The 14507-nt window shown below is 41.9% G+C and overlaps 1 protein-coding gene across 5 annotated transcripts in view; it reads right to left on the bottom strand.

Moving 5' to 3' along the window:
* LOC106603719 (glutamate receptor 4) overlaps positions 1 to 14507 on the bottom strand; it is a 209658-nt gene that overhangs the window by 72662 nt on the left and 122489 nt on the right. For all 5 annotated transcript variants that reach the window (XM_014197748.2, XM_014197742.2, XM_045717277.1 and 2 more), the window contains exon 3: positions 9577 to 9816. In XM_014197748.2, coding sequence (XP_014053223.1) covers positions 9577 to 9816 — 240 coding nt within the window. The remainder of the gene's footprint in view (positions 1 to 9576; positions 9817 to 14507) is intronic.

Genomic DNA, 14507 nt, shown 5'->3' on the forward strand with positions numbered 1-14507 from the left:
CTGGTTACTACTCCTGCCCAGTAACTAGAATATGCATATAATTATTGGCTTTGGATAGAAAACACCCTAAAGTTTCTAAAACTGTTTGAATGGTGTCTGTGAGTATAACAGAACTCAAATGGCAGGCCAAAACCTGAGAAGATTCCATGCAGGAAGTGGCCTGTCTGACAAGTTGTGTTTCATCTTGGCTCTTTTTATTGAAGACTGAGGATCTTTGCTCTAATGTGACACTTCCTACGGCTCCCATAGGCTCTCAGAGCCCGGGAAAAAGCTGAACGATATCGAGGCAGCCTCTGGCTGAAACACACTATCGCTTTTGGCAAGTGGCCGATCAGAGTACTATGGGCTTAGGCGCGTGCACGAGTCGACCCCATGCTTTATTTTCTTTCGTCTGTTTACCTAAACGCAGATTCCCGGTCGGAATATTATCGCTTTTTTATGAGAAAAATGGCATAAAAATTGATTTTAAACAGCGGTTGACATGCTTCGAAGTACGGTAATGGAATATTTAGAATTTTTTTGTCACGAATTGCGCCATGCTCGTCACCCTTATTTACCCTTGAACGCACGAACAAAACACCGCTGTTTGGATATAACTATGGATTATTTTGAACCAAACCAACATTTGTTATTGAAGTAGAAGTCCTGGGAGTGCATTCTGACGAAGACAGCAAAGGTAATAACATTTTTCTTATAGTAAATCTGACTTTGGTGAGTGCTAAACTTGCTGGGTGTCTAAATAGCTAGCCCTGTGATGCTGGGCTATCTACTGAGAATATTGCAAAATGTGCTTTCACCGAAAATCTATTTTAAAATCGGACATATCGAGTGCATAGAGGAGTTCTGTATCTATAATTCTTAAAATAATTGTTATGCTTTTTGTGAACGTTTATCGTGAGTAATTTAGTAAATTCACCGGCAGTGTTCGGTGGGAATGCTAGTCACATGCTAGTCACATGCTAATGTAAAAAGCTGGTTTTTGATATAAATATGAACTTGATTGAACAAAACATGCATGTATTGTATAACATAATGTCCTAGGGTTGTCATCTGATGAAGATCATCAAAGGTTAGTGCTGCATTTATCTGTGGTTTGGGTTTATGTGACATTATATGCTAGCTTGAAAAATGGGTGTCTGATTATTTCTGGCTGGGTACTCTGCTGACATAATCTAATGTTTTGCTTTCGTTGTAAAGCCTTTTTGAAATCGGACAGTGTGGTTAGATTAACGAGAGTCTTGTCTTTAAAATGGTGTAAAATAGTCATATGTTTGAGAAATTGAAGTTTTTGCATTTTTGAGGTTTTTGAATAACGCGCCACAGGATTACACTGGCTGTTACGTAGGTGGGACGATTTGGTGCCACCTACCCTAGAAAGGTTAGTCGGGGCTTATTTAAGGTGTGTTTTCAGTTGGGTTTTTGTGCGGGATTGTTTATTGTCCACGTTGCGTTACCGACAATTATTATCGAAGGATTTACCGGGCTGCGCTCCTTGCCTTTTTGTGCCTTGGAATTATATTTTGTGTTTTATGGGAAAGTGTTTCTCCCAGGCGAACTGTGTATAGCGCCCTGTGCCTTTTTCGGCGTTTGTGTGTGTCGGTTTGATTAAAAGACACTCACCTCCAGCACCTCTGTCTCCTGCATTTGATTCCGCCTATCCGCCAGTCCAAATCAGACGTGACAGTACCACATTAATCTGTACAAACAATAGTACGCAAGTATAAACACCATGCGACCACGCAGCCATTATACCTCTCAGGAAGGAGACGTGTTCTGTCTCCTAGAGATTAATGTACTTTGGTGCGAAAAGTGCAAATCAATCCCAGAACAACAGTAAAGGACCTTGTGAAGATGCTGGAGGAAACAGGTACAAAAGTATCTATATCCACAGTAAAACGAGTCCTATATCGACATAACCTGAAAGGCCGCTCAGCAAGGAAGAAGCCACTGCTCCAAAACCGCCATAAAAAAGCCAGACTACAGTTTGCAACTGCAAATGGGGACAAAGATGATACAACAAAAATAGAGCAGTTTGGCCATAATGACCATCGTTATGTTTGTTGGAAAAAGGGGGACGCTTGCAAGACGAAGAACACCATCCCAACCATGAAGCACGGGGGTGGCAGCATCATGTTGTGGGGGTGCTTTGCTGCAGGAGGGACTGGTGCACTTCACAAAATAGATGGCATCATGAGGATGGAAAATTATGTGGATATATTGAAGCAACATCTCAAGACATCAGTCAGGAAGTTAAAGCTTAGTCGCAAATTGGTCTTCCAAATGGACAATGACCTCAAGCATACTTCCAAAGTTGTGGCAAAATGGCTTAAGGACAACAAAGTCAAGGTATTGGAGTGGCCATCACAAAGCCCTGACCTCAATCCAATAGAAAATGTGTGGGCAGAACTGAAAAAGTGTGTGCGAGGACGGAGGCCTACAAACCTGACTCAGTTACACCAGCTATGTCAGGAGGAATGGGCCAAAATTCACCCAACTTATTGTGGGAATCTTGTGGAAGGTTACCCGAAACGTTTGACCCAAGTTAAACAATTTAAAGGCAATGCTACCAAATACTAATTGAGTGTATGTAAATGTTTGACCCACTGGGAATGTGATGAAAGAAATAAAAGCTGAAATAAATCATTCTCTCTACTATTAATCTGACATTTCACGTTCTTAAAATAAAGTGGTGATCCTAACTGACCTATAACAGGACATTTTTACTAGGATTAAATGTCAGGAAATGTGAAAAATGGTATTTACATGTATTTGGCTAAGGTGTGTGTAAACTTTCTACTTCAACTGTACATATGCTTGGGAGTATGTATGGACTGTGGGAATTGAAGATGTTCAGGGCTATTTAAGAAATGTTCAACTGAAATTAGCGATATAGTTTAGCTACATCCCCTCTGGGTTGAAACAGACATCTGAGAACAGGGTGAGCCATTATCGATAGCTGTAAGAGAAGGAGAGACACACACACAGAGAGAGAGAGAGAGAGAGAGAGAGAGAGAGGGTGGGGGAAGTGGGAGACAGAGAGGCTTGAGTAAGAGAGAGAGAGAGAGTGAGAGAGAGAGAGAGAAAGACAGCGAGAAAAATAAGGATGGAGAGATAAATCAAATCAAAATGTATTGGTTACATGCAGATGTTATTGCGGGTGTAGCGAAACAGCAACCTTGGGAAAATCCTCTGCATTATCATTAACAGCAGACTCATACATTTCCTCAGCAAAAAAACAATGTACTGAGCAAATATCAAATAGTATTTTTACCAAATTACACAAACAACAAGTATGAGGTTAAAATTGGCAAAAAACACACACATTTCTTTTCACAAGTCTGTGGGGTGAGACAGGGATGCAGCTTAATCCCCACCCTCTTCAACATATATATCAACAAATTGGCGAGGGCACTAGAACAGTCTGCAGCACCCGGCCTCACCCTACTAGAATCTGAAGACAAATGTCTACTGTTTGCTGATGATCTGGTGCTTCTGTCCCCAAACAATGAGGGCCTACCGCAGCACCTAGATCTTCTGTACAGATTCGGTCAGACCTGGGCACTGACGGTAAATCTCAGTAAGACAAAAATAATGGTGTTCCAAAAAAGGTCCAGTTGCCAGGACCACAAATACAAATTCCATCTAGAGACCGTTACCCAAGAGCACACAAAAAACTATACATACCTCGGCCTAAACATCAGCGCCACAGGTAACTTCCACAAACCTGTGAACGATCTGAGAGACAAGGCAAGAAGGGCCTTCTATGCCATCAAAAGGATCATCAAATTCGACATACCCATTAGGATCTGGCTAAAAATATTTGAATCGGTTAAATAACCCATTGCCCTTTATGGTTGTGAGATCTAGTGTCCGCTCATCAACCAAGAATTCACAAAATGTGACAAACACCAAATTGAGACTGCCTGCAGAATTTTGCAAAAATATCCTCTGTGTACAAAATAAAACACTAAATAATGCATGCAGAGCAGAATTAGGCCGATACATTCTAATTATCATAATCCAGAAATGAGCCGTTAAATTCTACAACCATCTAAAAGGAAGTGATTCCCAAACCTTCCATAACAAAGCCATCACCTACAAAGAGATGAACCTGGAGAAGTGTCCCCTAAGCAACCTGGTCCTGGGGCTCTGTTCACAAACACAAACAGACCCCACAGAGCCCCAGGACAGCAACACAGTTAGACCCAACCAAATCATGAGAAAATAAAAAGATAATTACTTGACACATTAGAAATAATTAACAAAAAAACAGAGCAAACTAGAATGCTATTTGGCCCTAAACAGAGAGTACACAGTGGCAGAATACCTGACCACTGTGACTGACCCAAACTTAACCTGTTATGGCTAGGGGGCAGTATTTTCACGGCTGGATAAAAAATGTACCCGTTTTAATCTGGTTACCACTCCTACCCAGTAACTAGAATATGCATATACTTATTACATATGGATAGAAAACACCCTAAAGTGTCTAAAACTGTTTGAATGGTGTCTGTGAGTATAACAGAACTCATTTGGCAGGCAAAAACCTGACAAGGTTTCATGCAGGAAGTGGCCTGTCTGACAAGGTGTCGTTCTTCTTGTCTCTGTTTATTGAAGAGTGAGGATCTTAGCTGTCCCGTGACACTTCCTACGGCTGCCATAGGGTCTCAGAAGGCGGTAAAAAGCTGAATCGTGGCTTTGCAGGCTCTGGCTGAAAAAAAGTAGCGCGTTTGGGTAGTGGCTGGTTACAGTACTGTGAGACTCAGGCTCGTGCCCGCGTCGACCGAAAGCTTTGTTTACTTTCCTCTGTTTAGCTAAATGGACATTCCCGGTCGGAATATTATCGCTTTTTTACGAGAAAAATGGCATAAAAATGGATTTTAAACAGTGGTTGACATGCTTCGAAGCACGGTAATGGAATATTTCGATTTTTTTTGTCACGAATTGCGCCATGCGCACGACCCTTTTTTACCCTTTCAGATAGTGTCTGGAACGCACGAACAAAACGCCGCAATTTGGATATAACGATGGATTATTTTGGACCAAACCAACATTTGTTATTGAAGTAGCAGTCCTGGGAATGCATTCTGATGAAGACAACAAAAGGTAATCAAACTTTTATAATAGTAAATCTGATATTGGTGAGTGCTAAACTTGCCGGGTGTCTAAATAGCTAGCCCTGTGATGCCGGGCTATGTACTTAGAATATTGCAAAATGTGCTTTCACCAAAAAGCTATTTTAAAATCGGACATATCGAGTGCATAGAGGAGTTCTGTATCTATAATTCTTAAAATAATTGTTATGCTTTTTGTGAACATTTATCGTGAGTAATTTAGTAAATTGTTAGCAAATTCCTCCGGAAGTTTGCGGGGGGGTATGCTAGTTCTGAACGTCACATGCTAATGTAAAAAGCTGTTTTTTGATATAAATATGAACTTGATTGAACAAAACATGCATGTATTGTATAACATAATGTCCTAGGTGTGTCATCTGATGAAGATCATCAAAGGTTAGTGCTGCATTTAGCTGTCTTCTGGGTTTTTGTGACATTATATGCTAGCTTGAAAAATGGGTGTCTGATTATTTCTGGCTTGGTACTCTGCTGACATAATCTAATGTTTTGTTTTCGTTGTAAAGCCTTTTTGAAATCGGACAGTGTGGTTAGATAAAGGAGAGTCTTGTCTTTAAAATGCTGTGAAATAGTCATATGTTTGAAAAATTGTAGTTTTTGTATTTTTGAGGAATTTGTAATTCGCGCCACGCCTATCATTGGATATTGGAGCAGGTGTTCCGCTAGCGGAACGTCTAGATGTAAGAGGTTTTAAGGAAAGCTTTGACTATGTACAGACTCAGTGAGCATAGCCTTGCTATTGAGAAAGGCCTACGTAGGCAGACCTGGCTCTCAAAAGAAGACAGGCTATGTGGTGCATACTGCCCAAAAAATTTGGTGGAAATGAGCTGCACTTCCTAACCTCCTACCAAATTCATGACCATATTAAAGACACATATTTCCTTTAGAGTACACAGATCCACAAAGAATTTGAAAACAAACCCAATTTTGATAAACTCCCATATCTATTCGGTGAAATACCACAGTGTGCCATCACTGCTTCAAGATTTGTGACCTGTTGCCACAAGAAAATGGCTACCAGTGAAGAACAAACACCATTGTAAATACAACCCATATTTGTGTTTATTTATTTTCCCTTTTGTACTTTAAGTATTTGGAGATAATATGACATTTGAAATGTCTTTATTCTTTTGGAACTTTTGTGAATGTACTGTGTACTGTTCATTTCTATTGTTTATTTCACTTTTGTTTATTATCTACTTCACTTGCTTTGGCAATGTTAACATATGTTTCCATGCCAATAAAGTCCTTAAATTGAGAGAGAGAGAGAGAGAGAGAGAGAGAGAGAGAGAGAGAGAGAGAGAGAGAGAGAGAGAGAGAGAGAGAGAGAGATGTGTGGAGTGTTTCTTGGCTCCGGCTTTGCTCATTAATGGAACAGGAACCTCAGGACCTCTGCCCAGTCCTCCCAGACAGCGAGACACACAGGAAGAGAGGGAGCGACAGAGAGAGAGAGGGAAAGAGAGAGATATAGAGAGGGAGGGAGAGAGAGGGAGAGAGAGAGAGAGAGAGCAAGAGGGAGAGAGAGAAAGAGAGAGAGAGGGAAAGACAGAGATAGAGAGGGGGAGAGGGAGCGAGAGAGAGAGAGAGAGAGAGAGAGAGGGAGAGGGAAAGAGAGATAGAGAGGGGGAGTGAGAGAGAGGGAGAGAGAGAGAGAGTGAGAGTGAGAGGGAAAGACAGAGAGAGAGGGGGAGAGAGGGAGCGAGAGAGAGAGAGAGAGAGAGAGAGAGAGAGAGGGAAAGAGAGACAGAAAGGGGGAGTGAAAGAGAGAGAGGGAGAGAGAGAGAGGGAGAGAAAAACTCTCTGACAAACCTTTTCTATTAATACTACAGCCACACTAGGAGCTTCCTGGAAAGACATGGAGAATACCTGTCATCTCCAGTTTCCTCACTTGGGGCCAAAGAGGGCTACAGACCAAATCTACCAGTCAATCCATAGTCAAGTGTAGTGATGTCGGGTGCATCCTTCCTTCGTAATTAAACTAAGGAAAGGTTACATCCCAAATGGCACCCTATTCCCTTTATAGTACACTGCATCCCACAGGGCGCTGATCAAAAGTAGTTCACTAAATAGGGGATAGGGTGCCATTTGGGACGTAATCTATCCTTAGTTTCATTACGAATGAAATGATGCACCCGTTATCGCTACACTTGACTATCGATTGTTGGTGGTTGGAGATATCCCTCCAGTGGTGTGGAGGCTGTGCTTTGGCAAAGTGGGTGGGGTTATATCCTACCTGTTTGGCCCTGTCCGGGGGTTTCAGCGGATGGGGCCACAGTGTCTTCTGATCCCTTTTGTCTCAGCCTCCAGTATTTATGCTGCAGTAGTTTATGTGTCGGGGGGCTAGGGTGAGTCTGTCACATCTGGAGTATTTCTCTTGTCTTTTCCGGTGTCCTGTGTGAATTTAAATATGCTCTCTCTAATTCTCTCTTTCTCCTTCTTTCTTTCTCTCTCTCGGAGGACCTGAGCCCTAGGACCATGCCTCAGGACCAGCTGGCTTGATGACTCCTTGCTGTCCCCAGTTCACCTGGCCGTGCTGCTGCTCCAGTTCCAACTGTTCTGCCTGCAGCTATGGAACACTGACCTGTTCACCGGACGTGCTACCTGTCCCAGACCTGTTGTCCCAGACCTGCTGGAACCCTGACCTATTCACCGGACGTGCTACCTGTCCCAGACCTGCTGTTTTCAACTCTCTAGAGACAGCAGGAGCGGTAGAGATACTCTCAAAGATCGGCTATGAAAAAGCCAACTGACACTTACTCTTGTGTTGCTGACTTGTTGCACCCTCGACAACTACTATGATTATTAACATTTGACAATGCTGGTCATTTATGAACATTTGAACATCTAGGCCATGTGCTGTTATAATCTCCACCCGGCACAGCCAGAAGAGGACTGGCCACCCCTCATAGCCTGGTTCCTCTCTAGGTTTCTTCCTAGGTTTTGGCCTTTCTAGGGAGTTTTTCCTAGCCACCGTGCTTCTACACCTGCATTGCTTGCTGTTTGGGGTTTTAGGCTGGGTTTCTGTACAGCACTTTGAGATATCAGCTGATGTAAGAAGGGCTATATAAATACATTTGATTTGATTTGATTTGATTGATTGGTAGATTTGGTCTGTAGCCCTCTTTGGCCCCAAGACACACATTATTTTTGTACAGCATCCATTCACACGTCCACTGGGTTTTCACATAGAGCAGGGGTATGCGAGGTGGATCGGAGTAGACAATGCAGGGTCTGGACCATAGAAATAGAATGACAAGAACTGACAATTACAGATAATTCTATTTATATGGGCAATATGGCCAATATGGACCAGACCATATAAATTGAATCACCCGTAATTTCCCATTCTAGACATTCTAATTCTAAGGATTGTAGTTGCTGTAGTGTCCTGAATGCACAGAGCCATAGATACACATTACAATCAGCATACATTCTTAATGACGACCTGCAGATTATAAATACATGATCATTGTATTATACAGCCTGTCTTTAGCACTTCTAGTCTATCTTGGCTTGGTTTCTACTGCCACTGTTTCCACTGTTTGCACTGTTTCTGCTAGTAAATCCAACAAGTTTGTAGTCACAAGCTTGATGTAGTCATTACGTGCTAGGAATATGGAACCAAATACTAAACTTTTGACTACTTAATACACATATAAGTGAATATGTCCAAGTATTTTTGGTTCCCTAAAATGGGGGGGACTATGTACAAAACGGTAATTTCTAAACTGTTCATCTCATATGGATTAAAATACCCTAAAATTAAAGCTGACAATATGCACTTTAGTAATTGTATTATTTTAAAGTTCTGGAGAAGTTCTGGAGTACAGAGCCAAAACAACAAAAAATGTGTCACTACTAAAATACTTTTGGATCTCACTGTATGTACCCAGAAAATGCGTAGATATGGAGCCACCCCAGATTTGGCCCCTAGGCAGCAAGGCAGCCACTATCACTCCAAAATAACTAAAAACTGTAAATACATATTTAGATTCAAGTCAGTGTCTCTATAGCTGAGAGTCTTATCTTTTAGATGCAATTAGAACCGAGTTGATAGCCCATAGCGTTCCAAAGTTAGAGCTAAAAGTTAGAGCCTCTAATGCCCATATCAGTTTCATCTTAGCTCATACCAGTATGTCATATTAGCTCAATCTCCAATTTCTCTGAGTATCACAGAAACACCACACTTTGAATGAATAACAGAAACATTTTCATGACAAGTTGCTATGGATGAAATGTACATTTTACTGCTTGACAGACAGTGTCTCTTTGCAATCATTATCAATTTGGGGTCCAAAATAACCCCTGTTGGGTTATTTTGTTGGTGCTTTTAGGGTTAAAAGTAGACTCAGTAATATGACAGTCATACACAGTGAGGATTCTCATACGTGTTAAAGGTAACACATCATTATACACATCATCACACACAAATTTGAGAACTTACCCCGGTCGGTGTCATAGAGGAAGACAAACTTGTTCCAGTCGTAGTGGTCGAGCAGCGAGAGCAGCGCCCCACGGATGGAGGGCCGGAGCTGCAGCGTGAATTGGCTCTCTCCCTCGGTGGGGAAGCTGGGCGTGATGAGGGAGATGTGCAGCGCCCCGCAGAACGACGTCAGTGTGTGCACAGAACGCTTGTCATACAGGCCGAAGATGGCGAAGACGCCCCGCGAGTACTGCGAGCAGACTGTGAGGAAGAGGGAGGGAAGGTGGAAGAGAGAGAGAGTGCGAGAGAGAGAGAGAGAGAGAGAGAGAGAGAGAGAGAGATAGGGGGAGAGGGAGGGAGGGCGAGAGTTACTTACACATTGCAGATAGTTCACTAACCCATTCAAATCCCTACAAGAGGATCCCTTTATAGCCTATGCAATAATAACTACCCCAAATGCACAAAATATCAATTTTTCTCTGATGTTTCCATCTTGAAACATGGTTTTCTTTCCCCATCAAAATGAAATAACGACATCGGGAAGTAATAGTCGCAAGTTTAAGGAGTCTCTCTACCTCCTTTCGTCACCCCTCTCCCTCTCTCTTTCTTCCCTCTCTCTCACCCTTTCACTGCCCTCTCCTTCATTCCCTCCCTCCCCCTCTCTCTCTCTCTCTCTCTCTCTCTCTCTCTCTCTCTCACACATGTTCTCTCTGCTAATAAACCAGCGGTGGTATTGTGATAGGATATGACCTGTAGGAGATAAACAACACACCGGCTTTAATCTGAAAATCTGTGTGTTGAGTCTTTACATACTGTAAACACTGCAGTAACAGTTTGCTTAAGGGACTTCCTCATTAAACCGCCTTGGTGTCTCGAGCGTCGATGCTGTAAATGCTTGCGCTTCGTGGTGTGTGGTGTGTGCTTAAAAAACACACCATAATAGACGGTTACACTGACTTCCTCGCATACTGTGAGTACGCAAATGAAAGAACGGCACACAGGGAAAAGTATTTGAACTGTTCCATTGTAATGGGATAAACACGTTTTCAGTTGTTGTTTTGTTGTTGCTATGCCGGGTTTGACAGGCGCATTGTTTCACAGTGCTACAGCGCTGTTGATTGTCCATTTATCTGCAGCTTGCAAATGCCTAAAGCTAAAGCAGAAGAAAGAGAGGAAGCGAGAGGGACAGAGAGAGAGAGTGTGAGAGAGAGGAGAGACAGAGAGAGTACCAGAGAGAGAATAAGAGAGAGAGTTTGAGTTTAAAAAACTTTATTGGGTCTGGGAAACCACAACACAATAAACACTCAAACAAACAAAAGCATGGTTAAACATCAATTAAAAACACAACACCAAATCTTCCTCTAAGTTAACAAGCACAACAACATCCGAATACCCCATATGCTCATAAACAACCCAATGTAATTAACCAGTGTGTAATAGGCAAACTCAGCCCTTAGTCTGCCAAATTGCTAATTTAGCTGCTCCTGACACAAAGTTAAGTAAGAGAACTACACCCCTTCGGCTAAACTTGTACTTTGGTGCAAATGTGACTCGTTTCAGGAAACTAGGCGTATGTCGCACGTCACTACTTCACAGGAGAGCAGTTTGAACGTAAATTTGGGGTACGTTTTTTGGCAGAAATGCTTCTGGAACATGTGAACTTTCATTTGCCTGAATAACAAACTTCTATGCCATCGGTAAATACGAATACAATTGATAAATTACCATCCTAGTTGGTTTAACCACAGAAAAAGACAGCAACCTTCCTGCTAGCAATGATTTACTGAGATAATGAGTGGGCTGGACATGCCAAGAGATGAGTTCAGATTGGTCTGCCATGTAGCGCGCGTCTGTCTATAACATGAGCTGGTCAGTATGTGTAGGTAATCCTACACAATCCTGTTTCTCTCCACTTTCTGAAGGACCACGGTTTGAAATAAGTGGAATTAGAGTATGATAGCTAAGGAAATGGAGTAAACACCTGTCTCAGGATTACATCTTCAAACTAAGGGCAACCATGGTATACGTGACAGAGGGAGAAGAGTCTATCCATGTATACGGGTAAGAGAGTCTAGCTAGTTACATTTTCAGATATTACACATTTCTAATTTAGTCAGAAATTCATTTTCAATTCAAGTTCAAATGTAACGTTAGCTGGTTGGCTCGCTAGCTAACGTTACGTGTATGATCTGTCTAGTAATATTATTCATATCTCAGAGCCATTTTCTTTGCTAGTTATAGCCTAATGTTAGTAAACGTTGCCAAAAAAGCATAATTAAATTGTTGCCATACGGTAAACTCATCCAAGACAAAAAAACAACATCCCCAAACTCAAAGGCTTTCATTGTTTTGAAAAAGTAATGGGGGTCCACACAGTCAAAAGCCTTCTCCTGACAGATTAGAAATGTCTAAAACATGTCTTAAGTTATCTCATTAGAGCGATCAGGTACACAGTGAGACTGGTCATTGTGGACCAACAGCCCCAGATATTATTTCAACCTGTTTGAGAGACACTTAGATATCATTTTATATTCTGCACACAGCAATGCAACAGGTCGACAATTTTTTAAAGAGTCAAATCACCCTTTTTTGGCAACAATGAAAGCACAGCATGTTGACAGGATACAGAAAGAGAACACTCATGAAAAGATTCACACACCACTTCATAACAATCCCCCCCAATAAATCCCCAAAAGTGCTTATAGAAATCAGATGGTAAACCATCGATGCCAGGGGCGTGATGAGAGCTGCATAACTGCTGTGGACAGCTCCTGCAGAGTAATGTCAGAGTCCTAAGCAGCTCTCTGCTCAGGGCCCAATTGAGGAAGTCCATGTAACAACTGTTCAGCACACAGAGGATCACAATCCTCCGCCTTATAGAGGGCAGAGTAGAAATACACGTCATGTTGGCGCATCTCACCGTCATCCGTGGTCACCTTCCCATCAGGGAGACGAAGGCAGACCATCTGTTTGCGAAGCAATGTTGACTGTCCTAGGTTAAAAAAAAAAGCGCTAGGAGCATCCATATCCTCGAGGGTAGCAAAACGAGACCTAATAAACGCACCCTTCACTCTTTCATGTAAAAACGACCTCAGTTCATGTCTCTTGCCCTGTAAATTCATGACTAGTCCGGGGTCATTCTGAGTGAGCAACTTCGATTCAATAGATTTGATGTCCTGTTCAAGGGCCCTGATATTCTCTTTAACTTCAATACTAGACAGAGCAGTTGACAAAACACATGTATTTGGGCCTTCCCAACCTCCCACCATTGTCTCAAGGACTCAAAAATCAATTTAATAACCCTCCATTTTTCCCAAAACAACAACAACTTTTCACAAAACATGGCGCCATGTAATAACTTACCATTAAATACCAATAAGGTGATGACCTTCGTGGACAAGACAAGTGAATATCAACAGTAACAATATGGTGATCAGAAAAACCCTACCACAGTAGTGCTCAGATACATACAACCTCTCTAATCTCGCTGCACTGACACGACCTTCATTAACTTTTAGCCATGTGTACTGCCTAACTTTTGCATTTCTTACTCTCCACACATCAGAAAGCTCAATCTCAGTTAATAGATCAGACAGACAAATTGCTGACCGCAAGTGAGGTTCTTCAGCAGTGCGATCAACAGTAAAATCTACTGTACAGTTCCAGTCCCCCCCTAAAACCATATATCTCTCTTGGTCACACTGTCTTAAGGTTTCCTTTATTTGATCAAATACAGCAATACGCTCTGTACCCTCACTGGGAGCATAAACATTCCAAAAAAACAACAACAAAAAAACATCGCCTTGACCAATAAAACCCGACCCTTGACATTCTCTGTTGTAGATACCACAGTCACCCATAAATCTGAGGAAAACAAGACTGCCACCCCAGCACTGAAATTAGTACCATAACTGAGTATATGCTGCACCTCCCACCACATACCCCAGTCAACCTCATTAGCCTCATCACTATCTATCTCCTGTAGAAAAACTACATTAAGCCTTTTCTGTTTTATTACTTCTAATACCCAAGCCCTCTTATTCCTGTCCCTTCCTCCATTAATATTGAGAGAACTGACCCTTAGTATCTCCATATAGAAAAGAGAAAGGAAAAGCAGAAGAAACCACAGAGAAACCAGACAAAGAGAAAAAAGACACCCTATGAGGCATGATAATCATCATTGTTTAAATGTAATCTTAACCTTACCATGTTTCCCACTACCTTTTGCTGCTGTGACAGCAGTAACACATTTCCTCAAGCGGAAAAGCTTCTTCACACTCAACTGGTTCTGTAACACCACAGCTGACCTCCCAAACTAATCAACATTTTAAAAAATCTGCCAATTTAACAGATTTCCCAAAAGTCTGGTCCAGGAACCCATTTACCTCATCTACATTGTAAATTGAGTCGTCGCCAGCTGCTATTATATCATCAGGGATATCAGACATGTCCATATCCTTCTCCTGATCCTCCTCAATGGAGGCCACAGACCCCTGACTCCTCTCTGCCATATCCCTCTCAACACTCCCCCCTTGCACCCCATCACTAGTACCGGGCATCTCCTCCATTGCCAGGGAGACTAGCCCCAGCTGAACCCCCTCAAATCAAATTTATTGGTCACATACACATGGTTAGCAGATGTTATTGAGAGTGTAGCAAAATACTTATGCATCTAGTTCCGACAGTGCAACAATATCTAGCAACTAATATTTAACAATTCCACAACAACTACCTAATACACACAAATCTAAGTAAAGGAATGGAATATGTCAGAGCGCATAGGCTAAGATGCAATAGATAGTACAGAATACAGTATATACATATGAGATGAGTAATGCAAAATATGTAAACATTATTAAAGTGTCATTATTAAAGTGACTAGTATTCCATTTATTAAAGTGGCCAATGATTTCAAGTCTGTATGTAGGCATCATCCTCTCTGTGCTAGTGAT

This window comes from Salmo salar, chromosome ssa04, assembly GCF_905237065.1.
Source record: "Salmo salar chromosome ssa04, Ssal_v3.1, whole genome shotgun sequence".
NCBI classification, from domain to species: Eukaryota; Metazoa; Chordata; class Actinopteri; order Salmoniformes; family Salmonidae; genus Salmo; species Salmo salar.